Genomic DNA, 17,745 nt, shown 5'->3' with positions numbered 1-17,745 from the left:
GGTCCATCTAATAGAGTGAAATTTTCAATCCAGTCAAAGAGTGTTTTCTTAATCCCATAATATCTGTGCTATTTTTGCATCAGTATATTTTGTAGGAAAGTTGATTTTTGTACACCACAAGGTATATGAGTCAGATTGATGAATCCTTTGCAACTCTGATAGTGCATAGCACCTTTCGACACTATGAAACATAGACAGTAAGGGTAAATCTTCAAGTTCTGCATGCACCCTTTAAGTTTTTGCATGTTTTATGACATAAGTTTGTAGTGCATTCCCCCAAATTAAAACCACCTTTAGATTTACTATCAAGTTTTAGTAAAGAACCAATAGCATTACCAGTGGCCTACAGGAAGAGTCTATGGGACACCATTGACCAGCACTTTAGAAAGTGATTACCCATTTCTAAATCTGGATTTTATTAGGCAACAAATGGTGTCATGGAGGGAGCAGGTGTCCCTCTATTACATAGTCCCTCTGCTTTAACTATTTTTGTATAATTATTTCTGGGACTTTCTATTACAGTAGGTTTCCATATGACATTTCTGGAGACTTTTCTTGTTAGATATCCCTCCCCACAATTTCATCTCTATTCTTAAAGCCAATCCCACACCCCATTCATAACATGGTTTTTTTTGTTGGTATGTATGATTGATTTTATAACTATTCTTATGGCCATTGAGTTTGTTGCACATTCTTTCCCTTATTTATAAATGAATTATGAAACTTGTAATTTAATCCCCCAGCCACCAAAATATATGAGGTGTGATACTCTAAACAAAAATCCTTGTTTGTCCTGCCACACTCATAGTCTTCACTCAGATCTATATCTCCTCATTTCTGCCTGGGGCCAGTAGTCATCTGGGCTTTAAATTATGATTTATTTGGTTTTCTTTGCCTAACTCTTTTTATTCAGAATTACTCTTGGTTTTATTTTTTATGTAAGTTACTGAGTTTCCCATTCTCTGAACAGACTGGGTGAATTTATTCTTCTGTTTATTGAATCAAATTGGAAATTATTGTTTTGGAATTTTGAATCCTTTTACCATTTAACTATTTGGGGACTTGACTATTGAGGTAGAAACTTAATTTTTTTATTTATCTGAATGTTTTTTATTTATCTGAAGTGTGTCTGTGTGAGGAGGGTAGGGGTGATTTGCACGTAGATGCAGGTATCCCCAGAGGATAGAAGAGGGCGTTGACTGTTTCTGGAGCTAGAGTTATGGGCAGTTAGTTGTGATTCACTTGGTATGGGTGTTAGAGGTGAACTCTTGTTTTCTGGAAGGGAAGTAAGTACTTTAGCATCTTAACGCCTCCTCGGCCCTAGGCAGAGTTGTAAGGTGGTGTAATTGGAATAACTCAGGTCATTCCCAAAGACAGCCATTACTCTACTTTCCTGTAAAGAGTTGTGTTGATTGCTTAGCTGAGTGGAGAAGAGAGATAGAGGTGGGGACTTAATCAGAATAAAACATTATACAAAACTACTTAGGAATCAGTTACAGCTGGCACTCTTCTATTGAGATTGTCAAGTATGTTACAGAGAGTGAACCATGTCTATCCCACATAGCTGTATGATAACATTGGTTTTGATGTTCTGTGGTTAGTTTTTTTTTTTAAGCAAAGAAGAATATGTGAAAGAGACCATATCTAACCGTCAGAATGCTTACAGTCTAGCTCTCTGCAAAACTAGAGTGCTAATCTTTATTCTGTTGCTTTTGATTAGAGAAAGTAGATGACAAATGACTTGGAGGTGAGAGCTGACTCATGCTCAAGAGTGTTGAAGGTGGATAGGATATCACTTAGAGGCATTGATTAAGGTGGGCAGTTGAGTGCAAGTTTCATCAGGAATTGAGAAAGAGACCTAAAGGATTAGATGAAAACAGGGGAGCTATGGTTAAACTTTGCAATGAGTGTGTAAAACATGGTAAGTTGTTCTGAAACTAAAGATAGCAAGAAGGCAAGAAAGTGGACAGAAAGACTCTTTTGTCTTGGAGATAGAAGAGTTCCAAAATTGCCAAGAATAACCATTTCAGGGTGTAAGCTGGAATCTTGAATGATGATGTCAATAATCTGAGTAACATTATGAGAGTTCTTTAAATTGAGAGTTTTGAACATGGTGTGTAAGGTAGTTGTTAAGAATGAAATATGAAGAATCTGGTATATACATTTGAAGTGAGTTGTAAATAAAGTGTAGAGTTTTGGCAGAAGTTAAATGATCTTATATTTATCCTAGTAACTAAAGATAGATTACATCCTTTTTGGTGAGTAGGAGTAAAATAAAAATGCAGTAAAAAGATGGTATATTTGTTAACATTTGCCTGATTATGAATACCTTTTGAGCACAAAAGTATAATTATAGGTTGCTTTTAACTTATAAAATAAAAGCCCACAAAATGATAGTAGTTAATCTTTGAACACAGTTATATTAGGGTATGTACATGTACGTGTTTATTTCTGTTTCATTTCTTACCCTATAAACTCTTAATTAGAATTGGTACTTTTTGCTATTTAAAACCCCTTTTAACTCATAACCAAAATGTGAAGGTGTTGATACCAAAATCTCTCTTTTAAAACTGTGAGGACTGATACAGTGAACATGACAGATCTTCACATGAAGCATTGAACTGGTCTCAGTTAGTTTACCAAGCAACTGAAACAGTGTATCACCAGTGCGTGGTCACCTTTTCCTGATAACATAAGAGAGTTTGTGCTTCATTATAGGAAGTTTTATTTGGCATTCATACCTGAGCATAATGTGTTTTAATTTTAAATGTAAACCATTTTTATGTATTACTTTTCATATCCAATACAGGTTGGAAAAAACCCAAGGGCAGAGGATTCAAAAAACCTGGGATAGATGAAGCCAGACCTGGAAAACATGACCAAGGAGCCCCAGGTGATTGCTTTGTTTTTCTATTTTGATTTGGAAAGTTAAGTTAATTTATCTATATTGAATGGTAGTGTAATGTTTAAGAAGGAAAGACTCTCTTCTGCTTTAAAGAAACAAATATAGAATATAGTTGAACTGCTAGAAAATTTTACAGTGCTACTCCAGCATTGCTGTTTGTTCTCTCTTGGAGAGAATTAGACCATAGCCTTCTGTCTAGAAAGTGAGGCAGTTTCTTGATTGTACCATATGTAAAACTTTGATTTTTACAGCATGTTTGGTTAAAATTATTTTTCTGTGTTTAAAGGCTTTAATTTATTCTTTGAAAATTTCATACAATTTTTCATCATATTCTTTCCACTCCCCTAACTCCTCTCAAATCATCTTCTGCTGCCCTATCCAGTAAACTTCATATTGTTGCTCTCAAAAAAAAAAAATTAAAAGAATATAAAATGAGTATCTGACTTTTGTTAGCCATCCATTGAACATGAAGCCTGGTTTGAGTGCATTTGATACACCCAGTTATTTCATTAAAAAGAAAACTTGATTTCCCTTTTCCTAGAAGCTATCAGTTTTTGGAGAGGACTGGAAATTTGTGCCCAATTTCCCTCAGCCATGCTAATAGTTTGTCAGGTTTGAGCTTATATTACTTTTGTGCAGTCTGTTTAAGTCTTTCTGAGTTCATGAGTTTGTCTACTCTGTTTCTGGGAAAATGTCTGATGGAACTCCTTTTCCACCTCTGGCTAGAACTTTTCTGCCTCCTCTTCCACAAAGATCTTTGAGTCTTGAGGGGAGCAGAATAATACAGACAGCCTAATTAGGGTACAGCAACTCAAAATCATTCTCCGAAGTTATCTAGTTGTTGGTCCCTGTGTTAATTGTCATCCACTGCAAGACACAAGACACCTTTCTAAATAGGATTAATCACTATAATGTTCACTGTGTAAAATATGTCTTTAGGAGTGGTTTTTATTACTGTGTATACTTAGCAGAATCAAACTAGTGGGGTTTTCACTAAGTCTTAGGATCTTATCCACATTACAAGTGCTCAGTATGGGTTACATCTCATGGAGTGAGCGCTAATTCCAATTTTTAAAAATGATAGCCTTTTCTCTAACAGGTGGAATTATTGCAGCAGTGAATGTTGTCAGCTGTTTGATATTGTAGGTCACAGGATCAATAGATGAACCAGACTGATGATTACTTTTCCTCTCTGGTAGTGTGTATAGAAACTTTTAGCACTATGATTCATAGCCAATAGTGTTGAAGCTTCCATTTGAATAGCAGCTGGGTTTCTCCATGCTTTATGACACAACTATGTGGTTTGTTTGGAAAATTAAAGCTATCTTGAGATTCTTGTCATCGAGTTGATGAGGATCATTAATAGCTTTGACTGTGGTCTGCAGTGTTAGGAATGGTTCTCTAGGATATCTTTCTTTAATGCTTCAGAAAGTGATAACCCATTTCTTATATTAGATGGAATGTTTGGTAATATATGTTGTTTAATTGAGCTTGTCTCCCTTTATATAATATTTATATATGTGTGTTAATACGTGTGTTTCAGAAACGTTCTATCGTTGTATGTTTCCATATGTTTTAAAAGCCTTATTCTGTTAAGTATTCCTTCCCACCTTCATACCTCTAATCTCGCAACCTCTTTAAACCATGTTTTTTTTGGGGGGGGCGTTAGGCCTACTGTATTAATCTTGATAAATATGCCTAGGCTATTGCTGCAGATTTTCTTCATTGCCCATAGATGTACTATGCACTGGTGCTCGCTCCTGAACGAGATGAGATGTGACACTCACTCTCTTTAGCCTTCCATACTTACCACCTTGTACTTTACTCTCTTCCCCTACTGGAGCCAGTTATTTATTAAGCTTTATATTTTGATTTATTGAGTTTTCTTTGCCTAGATATTTTGTTCACAATTATTCTGTTCTGTTTTCTATACAAGTTGCTAAGTGTTTCATTCTCTGATTGAACTGACTGCCTGAATTTATTTATCATGTGTGTAGCAGGCACATGACTATTATAACTCACATTATGAGTAGACAGGTCAGATTGATGTTTACTTTTGTCCTCTGATAGTACCTTTTAACACCATGATTCATAGCCAGTAGAGGCTTGCAGTTCAATCCCAGGTATATTACTCCATGACCTGGACATCAGCTTCTGGTATGCTCAGATATTAAAACTAATTTGCGATTCTTCCATCAAGTTTTAAAGCTGGCCAACACTTAATCACCCATATTTGATACAGGCTCGCTCTTCCTCCCTCCCCCCCTCTTTCTTTCTTTCTTTGTAAAATGTCATCTTTGATCACACCATTTAAAATATTTTCATATGTGTATACGTTTAATATTCAGTACCTTTTTCATCTATAGGTTTACATAAAGCTTTTTCCATTGTACATCTCTCCCCAAATTTTTTCCTCTTCCCCTTACCTCCATCCTCTGTTCCCTTTAATCCATGTGTGTTTAGTTGCTCTGCAGGATATATCATTGAGTATGCCTATGGTCATTTGGTTTGTCATTGGTTTTCTTAGTGGTTCATAGGTATGCTATGCAAGTGGTAATACCCATTGAAGGAAGTGAGGGGTGAAACTCACAGTCCCTGCTGGTCCTTCCACACTCCAGATCTTCAAACACGTATCTCTTCCTTCCTTTCCTTGGACCTGTGATTCACAGAATTTGAGATTATTAAATTTTTCCTTGCCTAGATTGTTAAAAAAATATTTCTCACTACTGAATTCTCTATCCAAGTTAATGTTCCTCATCCTAGCCCTGGGTTTTTCTATATTTATCTATTCAATTGAGAGCAATCTGAGGCCATTAATCATCTTTTTTTAAATGCTATGATTTATTTGGAAGGAATTTTTGTCAATTTCTATCCAGTGGAACTTTCATTGGAGTTTGACATGATCGTATTTTATAAATGTGAACATAGACATAATTACATATATATTTTACACACACATACATGTATACACACTATGTATAATGCACAATATATATATATATATATATATATATATATATATATATATATATATAATGTACAAGGGGAATAAACCAATCAATGTATTAAAACTCCGTGATATTAACCCATGAGATTTTCCATCTGGAGAACAGTCATCAGAATTGTTTTTTTTTTTTTTTTTTATTTTTCATCTGTTTTTATTTCTTTCTTTTTTTTTCTTCCATTTTTATTAAATTGGGTATTTCTTGTTTACATTTCAATTTTTATTCCTTTCCCGGTTTCCTGTCCATCAGCCCCCGACCCCTCACCCTCCCCTTCTATATGGGTGGTCACCTCCCCATGCACCCCCATTACCGCCTCCCCAAACAATCCCTACACTGGGGGGTCCAAACTTGGCAGGACCAAAGGCTTCCCCTTTCAATGGTGCCCTGACAAGGCTATTCACTGCTACATATGAAGTTGGAGCCCAGGGTCCATCCATGTATAGTCTTTGGGTAGTGGTTTAGTCCCTGGAAGCTCTGGTCGGTTGGCATTGTTGTTCTAATGGGGTGGCAAGCCCCTTCAGCTCCTTCAGACCTTTCTCTAATTCCTCCAATGGGGGTCCCGTTCTCAGTTCAGTGGTTTGCTGCTGGCATTCGCTTCTGTATTTGACATATTCTGGCTGTGTCTCTCAGAAGAGATCTATCTCTGGTCCCTGTCAGCATGCACTTCTTAGCTTCATCAATCTTATCTAGTTTTGGTGGCTATATATATATATTATATATATATATATATATATATATATAGGCCATATGTGGGGCAGGCTCTGAGTGGCCATTCCTTCAGTCTCTCCTCCAAAGTTTGTCTCCATATCCCCTACTATGGATATTTCTGTTCCCCTTAAAAGAAGGAGTGAAGCATCTGCACTTATCTTGAGTTTCATGTGGTCTGTTACAGATTGGGTAAAATTGAGCTTTTGGGCTGATATCCACTTATCAATGAGTGCATACCATGTGTGTTTTTTCTGTGATTGTTACCTCACTCAGGATGATATTTTCTAGTTCTGTCAATTTGCCTAAGAATTTCATGAAGTCATTGTTTTTAATAACTGAGTAGTTCTCCATTGTGTAAATGTATCACATTTTTTTGTATCCATTCCGCCATTGAAAGACATCTGGGTTCTTTCCAGCTTCTGGCTATTATAAATAAGGCTGCCATGAACATAGTGGAGCATGTGTCTTTGTTGTATGTTGGAACATCTTTTGGGAATATGCCCAGGAGTGGTATAGCTGGGTCTTCAGGTAGTTCAATGTCCAATTTTCTGAGGAACCTCCAGACTGATTTCTATCAGATGTAGGATTGGTAACAATCTTTTCCCAATCTCTTGGTTGCCGTTTTATCCTAATGACAGTGTCCTTTGCCTTACAGAAGCTTTGTAGCTTTATGAGATCCCATTTGTCGATTTTGATCTTAGAGCATAAGCCATTGGTGTTTTGTTCAGGAAGTTTTCTCCAGTGCCCATGTGTTCGAGATTCTTTTCCACTTTTTCTTCTATTAGTTTGAGTGTGTCTGGTTTGATGTGGAGGTCCTTGATCTACTTGGACATAAGCTTTGTCCAGGGTGATAAGAATGGATCTATTCGCATTCTTCTACATGCTGACCTCCAGTTGAATCAGCACCATTTGCTGAAAATTCTATCTTTTTTCCATTGGATGGGTTTGGCTCCTTTGTCAAAAATCAAATGACCATAGATGTGTGGGTTCATTTCTGGGTCTTCAATTCTATTCCACTGATCTATCTGCCTGTCTTTGTTTCACCACCATACAGTTTTTATCACTATTGCTCTGTAATACTGCTTGAGGTCAGGGATGGTGTTTCCCCCAGAAGTCCTTTTATTGTTGAGGATAGTTTTAGATATCCTGGTATTTTTGTTATTCCAAATGAATTTGCAAATTGTTCTTTCTATCTCTATGAAGAATTGGATTGGAATTTTGATGGGGATTGCATTGAAACTGTAGATTGCTTTTGGTAAAATGGCCGCTTTTCCTATTTTAAGCCTGCCAATCTATGAGCATGGGAGATCTTTCCATCTTCTGAGATCTTTTTTTGTTTTGGTTCTTTTTTTTCGGAGCTGGGGATCGAACCCAGGGCCTTGCGCTTCCTAGGCAAGCGCTCTACCACTGAGCTAAATCCCCAACCCCCATCTTCTGAGATCTTAAGTTTCTTTCTTCAGAGACTTGAAGTCCTTATCATACAGATCTTTCACTTGCTAGGTTAAAATCACACCGAGGTATTTTATATTATTTGGGACTCTAATGAAGGGTATCGTTTCCCTAATTTCTTTCTCAGTCTGTTTCATTTTTGTGTAGAGGAAGGCTACTGATTTATTTGAGTTAATTTTATACCCAGCCACTTTGCTGAAGTTGTTTATCAGGCTTAGTAGTTCTCTGGTGGGTCTTTGGGATCACTTAAATATACTATCATATCATCTGTAGATAGTGATATTTTGGCTTCTTCCTTTCCGATTTGTATCCCAATGACCTCCTTTTGTTGTCTGATTCCTCTGGCTAGCACTTCAAGAACTACATTGAATAAGTGGTGAGAGAGTGGGCAGCCTTGCCTAGTCCCTGATTTTAGTGGGATTCCTTCAAGTTTCCATTTAGTTTAATGTTAACTACTGGTTTGCTGTATATGGTTTTTACTATGTTTAGGTATCGGCCTTGATTTCCTATTCTTTCCAGGACTTTTATCATGAAGGGGTGTTGAATTTTGTTAAATTCTTTCTTCCAGAGGTCCTGAGTTCAATTTTCAGCAACCACATGGTGGCTCCCAACTGTCTGTAACAGGATCTGATGTACTCTTCTGGTGTTTCTGAAGACAGCAACAGTGCTCAGACACATAAAATTAATCATCTTTAAAACTGTACTTTTCGATTCATTGTCCATTATTTTTATTATTTTAGTAACTTTTTTTTTTATCGAGAGCGTTGTTTTCTCTGGCAATAGAAGCACAGGCAGTTGTGAGCCATTTGATGTAGATGTTGGAAATGAACTGTGATTCTCTGGAAGGGTAGGCAAAATCATTCTTAACAGCTGTACCACCTCTTCAGCCACAAGGAATGTCTTAAGATTGTGTAATAAAATAGTTAACATCATTGCAAAAACAGACTTTGGCCTCCATACAGAGTGTTGGATCTTTTGCTGAATGGGACAAAGAAATAGAGAAGATAGGAACTTAAGCACAAGAAAGCATTGCAGTATTGAAAGACATTTGTACATGCAATAAAAGAATGAGCCTCCATAGAAGTTGGCTTGGACTTTACATAAAACCATATACAGTGCATGTAGTATATGTGATGAGATTGTTTTTATGATCTTTGATTAGCTTCATGTGTAAAGCAATAAGATCGTACAGAATATGTGAAAGAGACCATATGTAACCACGAGTATTTACTGTCTAACTCTTTACAGAACTAGATTGCTATTATTTATTTTCTGTTTCTTATCAGAGGAAGTTAATATGTATATGACCTAGTCAGGAGCTAACTGCTCAGGGGCGATAAAGTGATATTTCCTTTAAAAGTATTGGTGGAGGTGGACAGTTGTACACAAGATGTATCACAAGTAGAGAAAACCAGAAGAAACTTACGGGATGGAATAAAAATAGAAGGAACTATGGATAGATAAACTTTGCAGTGAGATTATAAAGCATGATCAGTTCATCTGAAACTAGAGATAGTAAGTAAGAGAGTTGAAGGTAGACAAAGAGTTTTATCGTAGAGGTAGAAGAGATGCAGGAATTGCCAAGAATAATCAGTTCAGGACTTTGTCTAGAATCTTTAGTGGTGAGGTCAGTGTGATGGGGCATCAGTGTTCTGGTCTTAGTCACCGTCCTGAAACTGATGGCAGAAGCCATTGTTCAGAAACAGTACAATAATTAATATTGCTAGAGATTGTTTTTTTAAACTGGAAGTTTTAAACCTAGAGAATAGTAAGGTAGTTGCTAAAAATGAAGTAAGAGTCTCGTCCATAGAGGTAAATTATTTGTAAATGAGGAATAAAGTTATGGTGCCAGCTAAATAATCTTACATTTGCCCTGGGAACTGAGGATGGACTATGTCCCTTTTGGCAAGTGGTAGAAATGGAATATAAAGGCTGTAGAAAGATGGGATTTTTCTATCCAAAGTCCTGTTTATGCAGACTGTATGGTCTTTGAGTAATGAAACAACGGAATAAATGGTTTCAACTTAAAAAATATAAAGCCTTCAAAAGGTTAATATTTGAGCTTGAAGTTTGTATAATGTGTGAGTGATACTATGATTATATATAATATGTTATAATAATTATAATTAGTATTTAGATAAAATTTATTTTTCCTAATAACCTAATTTAGAAACCATTTGTAATGGAATTTCTCTTTTTAACTAATAACACTTTAAGTCATAACCAGGTGGTTATCTTCACACAAAATATTAAAATTATCTAAGCTGAGCTACTAAACAACTAGAAACTGTATCGTGAGCATGAAGGTAGCCTTTTCATGACAACACTGTAAGACAGTATACATTTTATGACAACAAACTTTAGTATTTGATATACATACAGGAACATGATGAATTCTAGCTGTAAATTAACATATTTTTTATTTTTCATTTCATACCTCAACAAAGCTGGGAAAAAATCTAAAGGCAGAGGATTCACCAAAACTTGGGAAGGTGAAGCCAGACCAGGGAGAGTTGTCCAAGTAGTCCCAGGTGAATGTTTCTTTATGTTTATTTGCAAGACCATTCTTATACATTGAATAATGATATGGTGTTTCAGAAGGAAAGACTTTTCTGTCATAAGAAACCAAATGCAGAAAGTAACCCAATGATAAATGCATTTTTCATTGTGCTAGTTTAAAGTTGCTGGTCATTCTAATAAAGGCCTTTTTCAGGCTAAAATTAGACTATTTGCTGAATTTATGAAATTCTAATGTATTTTAATCTTCACTTACATGGCAGCCTTGTTTAAAGTTATATTATTCTTCTTTGTTTAATGCTTTCATTCATTTTTTGAAAATTTTATGCAATTTATTTTGGTCATATATTTTCTTTCCCCCAACTTCTTTCAAATTGTGCTGCATATCACTGTCACTCCGACTTTATGTTCTTTCTCTCTTAAAAAATGAAAAATAGAAAAATCGGAGTCTGGTTTTTGTTAACATACTACTTTTGAGCATGTGGCCTGTCTTAGTGTGTGGTTTATATACTTAATGTTTATCCATTGATGAAAACTGATTTTCCTTTTTCTAGCAACTATGAATTTTTGGCTAGAGCTAGAATTTGTGACCACTTCTCCTCCTCTATGCTGAGGTTTGGTGAGGCTTGAGATTATTATACAAGACATGTGTAGCTGTTGTGGTCTTTCTGAGTTCTTATATTTTATCTGCTCTATTGGTGAAAAAAATTATCTAGGAGAAGTTCTTTTTTGCCCCTGCCTATAGTCTTTCTGCCTGCTTTCCTACATAGTTACCTGAGCTTTGAAGGGAAGGGTGTGATATAGCCTTCCATTTTAAGGTTAGGTACCCCAATGTCTCTCAGTCTTTGAAGGATGTCCAATTGCAGGTCTCTTTACTAATTACCATTTACCTAAAGAAGCTTCTATGATAATGTTTCATTTGAAAACACTTTTGAGGTCATTAATCATCTTTAAAATCAGTATTGTAGGGTTTCTAATGCTGTGCTAAAACACAATGACCAAAGCAACTTGGAAAGGAAGGGGTTTATTTGGCTTACTCTTACACATTACTGTTAATTTTTGAAGGAAGTCAGGAAAGAAACTCAAATAAGACAGCAGTCAATGCAGTGGACATTGTGGGGACAGGTCTTTGCTACTTCCTGGCTTGCTTGACCTGGTTTTCTCAGCCTTCTTTCTTATAAACCCCAACATCACCAGCCCCAGACTGGTTCCACTGACAATCACCAATCAAGAAAATGTCCTACAGTCTTGCCTGTCGTGTAACCTTTGGGTATTTTCTCAATTGAGACTGCCCTCTCTCCAGTGACTATAGCTTAAGTCAAGTTGGCATAAAACTAGCCAGCACAACTAGACTTTTAATTTTTTGTACGGATATATTGGTTTGCATATGGAGGAGTAAGGGCCATAAAACTATGTTCATTTTTCATTGATCAAATGTGTTTTACATGTGTGTTTTTGTACTAAAACATACAGGTGTCCTCAAGGCAGAATGGCACCTTAGATCCTCAAGGGCTGTAGTTAAAGTGAACCACTTAATAAGTGCTGGGAATAAACTCTTCTGAGAGGGCAGCATTAAGCACTCCGTAATGCTGAACTCTTCAGCACCCAGGAATGTTTGAAGATGATGTAATATAATGGTTAGGATCATTTTCAGAGAAAGCCTTTAATCTTCTAATAAGGTAGAGTTTTGGGTATTTTGTTTAATGGAGCAGAAAGAAATAGAGGCAGGAACTTAACCAAGAGAAAACATTATAGAAAAGAAATATATAAAAATCAAATACAACAGTGATTTCTCCAGAGGTCAGAGTGGATATTACACAGAATCATATGAGGTTGGTTTATATGTTCTGTTTTTGTATTGTTTTGCTTTTTAAAGCAAAGAAAAAAATTGACACAGAAACCATATGTTGCCTTCAGAATGTTTGCTGTCTAGGTCTTTATAGAACTAAATTGCTAATATTTATTCTTTTGCTTCTTATTTAAAAACAAAGTTGATGAGAATGTGGCTTAAATGTAGGAGCTAATTTCCTAATCAGAGTTAATGATGGAAGTGATTACTTCATTTACAATTATTGGTAGAGTTGGACAGTTGAGTGCAAGGCAAGTTACATTAGGAGCAGAGCAAAGCTAGAAGAAACCTAATGCTTTGGATGAAACTAGAGGGAAATGTGGATAAACCTAGCAGTGAGATTGTAAACAAGATCAGTTGATCTGGAACTAAAGATAGCAAGTAAGGGAGTTGAAGGTGGAAAAAGGAACACTTGTCTTGGAGATAGAAGAGTTCCAGAAATTGCAAAGAATAACCATTTCAGGGCTTTAGCTGGAATCTTTAGTGATGATGCCCAAGTGATGAGGCATCAGTGATCTGGTCCTGGTCAAAATCCTGAAAATGGTGACAGGGCTATTGTGTAAGAAAAACTAAACTAATGTGAATGATATGACTAGTGACATTTTTATTACATAAACGGATATCTGAAACATGGATTATAAAGTAGTTGTTAAAAATGAAATAAGCTGGTTGTATATAGGTGACTTAGTTATAAATGAGGGAGAAAGTTACAGTGCCGGTAAAATGATGTTACATTTGCCCCAGTAGCTCAGGATGGTCTTCTTTGTTAAAAAGTAAAAGTGGGATGTCAAAAAGCTACAAAACATTTTTGATATTTCTTATCATGAGTTAAAAGTTATGCATTATGTTTGAATATGGAAAAAGCAAGGCAGTAGACTGACTACTCTTATATTTGTAAAGTAAAACACCCCAAATAAATGTAGTTGAGTTTTGAATATGTTTTTGTCCTTCATCTCTCTCCTTCAAATGCTAGTTTATTTAGGATTACTAGATTTTACTATGTCAACTTCATTATTTATAAGAAAGTTGTTAAGGTTTTGATACTTAAATATCTCATTGGTTTCTCTATTTGCTGTGAAGATAGTTAAAATTAACATGGCAATCAGTCCCCATCCAAAATATTAAAACTGTGTAAATTTAGCTTACACTTGAGTACCTTATGAAGCCACATATCACCTGAGCCTTCTTATGACAGTAGTATATTGGAGTGTATATATTATGATTATAGCTTTTATTATTTGGCATACATGCTCAACATAATATGTTCTAGCTATAAATGTACATATTTTTTGTTTTTCATTTCATATCCCAACAAAGTTGAGAAAAAACCCAAGGGCAAAAGAGTAACCACAGCTATTGACGATGAAGCAGCAGCCCCAGGTGATTATGTCGCTTTGTTTCTCTATACTGATTACAAGGTCATTCCTGTATTGAATAATAGTGTGATTCTTTTTTCAGAAGGAAAGATTTTGTCATTTTAAGAAAGCAAATATAAAAAGCAGCACAGTGATAAATTGTTATTTTCACATGCTAATTCAAATTAGCTGGTTATTCTATTAAGTTCATCCTTTAGAGGAATAGATGGTTTCCTGATTAGGAAGCTTTTAGGTTTAAAAAGAGTTCTTTTGTGAGATAATTTAATCTCCACCTCTCTTCCTTTTCTTTCTTTTCTCCAAAGCCTACTAATATACCCCTCCTGCTCTTCAAATTCAAAAGTTTGCTTTATATTGAATAATGCTGTAATGATTTACAAGACAGAACTAGTTTTCAATTTATAAAAAAGCTACAAGGAGTAGGAACAAATGATAATGAATAGAAATTTTCACTGTAGTATTTTCAAATTACCTGGTTATTCTAACAGTTCATCCTTTTGGAGAATTAGATTGCTTGCTGATTATAGATTTTTTTCATGTTTTAAAACAGAAAATGGCCTTTTATTTTGAGATTATAATTTTCAATATTTCTTCCTTACCTTTTCCTATCCCTAAAACTCCCCTCTCTGCCAATTGTATAGCCTCTTTTCTCATTAATAGTGTTTACATGCAACAATATCTATGTGTAGACATAGTTCTAAATATAACATGTTCTGTCTGTATAATAATACCTGCATGCATGTTTTCATGGCTGTATTTTTATAACAGATAGGGAACAGTGTGTTCTTCACTGGTTATTCCCACCATTCCCTGTCCCAATGTTCCTTAGATTTATATAGTTCTTTATGTAAGATTGAAGCTTTGTGGGCTATTCTCTGTCCAGTTGGTATACACAATTGATGCATTTTTGTTCTGCTCACTTTTGGGCAGTAATGTTGGTGGGATTTTAGAGGTGCTTTTGATAGTACTTGAAGAATCAGTCTTAGAGCAGACTTCCTGACTCCCTCATGCGGATCTTTGTCATCTCTTGAGCAGTGTTCCCTAAGCCTAAGCTTTTTGGCAGGAATGTTCTGTAGATATAGCCATTCTAATTAGGGTTCACCACCCTCTGCTATGATTTGTTGCAGTGTCCTGCAATGGTGTCTGTTGCAATAAAAAGTTTTCTGGATGAACAGTGGAGACTAAAGTTACCTTTGTGTATAAGGACATCCTTGAATTGTTATTAGAAATTATACAGTTTCTTCAGTAATCATGACTTTACAAGCACAAGAGTTATTAACTGTGTTTGCAGTAACAAGCATGCTCTTCCTTCAAGTAAAGTGTACATGATGGGCACTGTGACATATCATGTGAGCATGGTCATAGCCTATATTATGACAAGACTTAATTATAGCATGTGCATAGTAGTTTATAAGCTTTATTATTGGGAAAGCATAGTGGATGAAACAATGTGCTCTAGCTTTACATATGAATATTTTTGTTTTTCATTTCATACCTCAATAAAGCTGAGAAAAAACGCAGGGGCAAAACAGTCACCACCACCCCTTGGAGTGAACAACCCAGACTTTTTGCAGATCAGCAAGCAGCCCCAGGTGATCGCTTTGGTCTGTTATTAATAAATCTATATTATTCAAAATATATTTTCTGTATATTGAGTAAGTACAGTGTTTTCAAGTAGAAAGTATTTTTTCTAAGAAAAAATGCAAGAAGAAACACAATGGTAAATTGGTAGAAATTTTCACTGTGTTAAGTCAAATTTTTCTCTTACAATAAGTTCATCCTATTAGAAAATTAGATTATTTACTGATTATGATTTAATTTCAACTTTTATCCTTATCCTTTCTTCCTTCCCAAATCTCTCATTGATACCCCCTTTTCTCCTCCAAATTCATGGCTGTTTTCTCACAGTTCATGCTTGCATTTAAGAATATCTCTGTACATATATATTCTTACCAATAACATGTTGAGTCTATTTAAGTGTACTCATGTATGGGGGAGAGAGAGAGAGAGAGAGCGAGAGAGAGAGAGAGAGAGAGAGAGAGAGGGAGAGAGCACGCGCAAGTGTGTATCTTGGTTTGTAGACCTTACCATGAATCAGTGTGCTTTTCCCTAGTTATTTCCACCTCTCCCTTTCCCAGATCTCCTCAGGCTCACACAGTCCTTTGTGTATGGGCGGATGCCTCTACAGGCCTTTTTTCTCTGTCTAGTTTGTATATGTTGCTGGAATTTTTCAGCTCATATTTGATATTGGCATTGGTGTTATTTTATGCATGCCCTGATATTACTAGGAGTCACAGTCTTAGAGCAAATTCTTTTCAATCTTTTCACCCTTTTTTTTTTATTCCAAAATGATTTTTATTATTAAGCATAATTTCATCAATCTTCCCATGACACTCATCAAAAAACTAGCTAAGGCACCTCACGTTCATATGGAAACAAAGACCCCTAATGGACAAATAGTGAGGGTATTGGTACACAAATTCATATACAATATCCCAAATTATACTAGTGAGCCATGGAAAACAGCAGTGTTGGTATAAGATAAACCTGTACAACAAAACAAATAGAAGACCAATAAATAAACTCACATAAGTATCACAAACATATAATGGAGGAAAGACAGTTGCTTCCAAAAATTCATTAAGGAAACTAAAGATCTAGCCACACACAGAGAACTTATATGGAGCAGTCTGTCTCTCTGCCCCATGCAAAAAATCCATTCTAATCAGCTCAGAGATATTAGGGAAAAATTTGAACACCTAAAGGAAAGCTAGGGAAACTTAAAATATCAATTCGGACAAGGACCTTTTGAAAGGACTCTGGTAGCTCAGCAGATCATTGCATGGTTGGATTAGGGGGCTGGCATGGAGTAAAAAAAGAGCTGCAGAGGAAAGGAAGGATCCTATGTCAGGAAACAGAAGAAGAAGCTGTTAGGTGAGAGATCAGTGGTTATTGAGAGGTGGTAGGAGGATCCGGTGACAAAAATGAAACAACAATTATATATGAATTTCTAATGAAAAATTGTTTTCATATAAATGTCATAAGTATATGTCCAAAGTCAAAATTTTAAAAGAAAACTCATAAAACTCATAAAAGAAAAAAAAAAATGGTCGACATAATAGTGCACACCTCAGAAGCAAAGGCAGGAGGATCTCTGTAAGGTGATACTGGCTGCTATAGGAATTTCAAGACCAGCCTTGAACAAGTCTTGAATATAAACAAATAAGGAAAAAAGAAAATAAAAATAAATCAACATGGCAACCTAATTCATTTGATGAAAATTTTTAAGTTATTTGACTGATACTATCAGGGATACCTGGATCACTGTTATTTGCAGACTAAGATTTCTAAGTAGCTCTGTTTAAGTTTATTACTGATTAAGATGCATTTTACTTATAAATGCTACTACTCTAGTGCTGGATCACTGTTATTTGCAGACTAAGATTTCTAAGTAGCTCTGTTTAAGTTTATTACTGATTAAGATGCATTTTACTTATAAATGCTACTACTCTAGTGGTGTTTATAAAACATTACTGATCAACAAAAATACTTTTAAATAAAGACAGAAATTACAACTTTTGTTCCAACATAGGAAAATTGAAACAACTATAATGTCCAGTCAGAGTAAGTCAACTTTTCAAAGGTCTTTTGTAAAAAAATAAATGTCATGTGGAATCTGAGCTGATATAGCATGGTATAATAGCCAGAATGTTTCCTGACTAGTTACAGTGAAGATACATGAGTAGAATTGTGTCAGTCCTCATGCTGTGTGATACTCTAAAACTCAATATGAAAGAAAGACCATATAAGCAGTGGTACGAGGCAAAGGAAATTTTCTTGGAGTGTTAAGAATACACATTTTATTACTGTATCTATATTTTTTTAATTTAAAGCTTTAAAACTTACTATTTAGTTATCATTTCAACTCTAAAGTGTAAT

At 35.4% G+C, this 17,745-nt stretch overlaps 1 protein-coding gene across 1 annotated transcript in view; it reads left to right on the top strand.

Moving 5' to 3' along the window:
- The window catches only part of LOC116889139 (sex comb on midleg-like protein 2), an 80,392-nt gene that overhangs the window by 15,501 nt on the left and 47,146 nt on the right, over positions 1–17,745 (top strand). The window contains 3 exon segments of the mRNA XM_032890311.1: positions 2,810–2,893; positions 10,515–10,598; positions 15,312–15,398. Of these exon segments, the coding sequence (XP_032746202.1) occupies positions 2,810–2,893; positions 10,515–10,598; positions 15,312–15,398 (255 nt within the window).

This window comes from Rattus rattus, chromosome X (assembly GCF_011064425.1).
Source record: "Rattus rattus isolate New Zealand chromosome X, Rrattus_CSIRO_v1, whole genome shotgun sequence".
NCBI lineage: Eukaryota > Metazoa > Chordata > Mammalia > Rodentia > Muridae > Rattus > Rattus rattus.
This window is presented reverse-complemented; position numbering and strand designations above follow the sequence as displayed.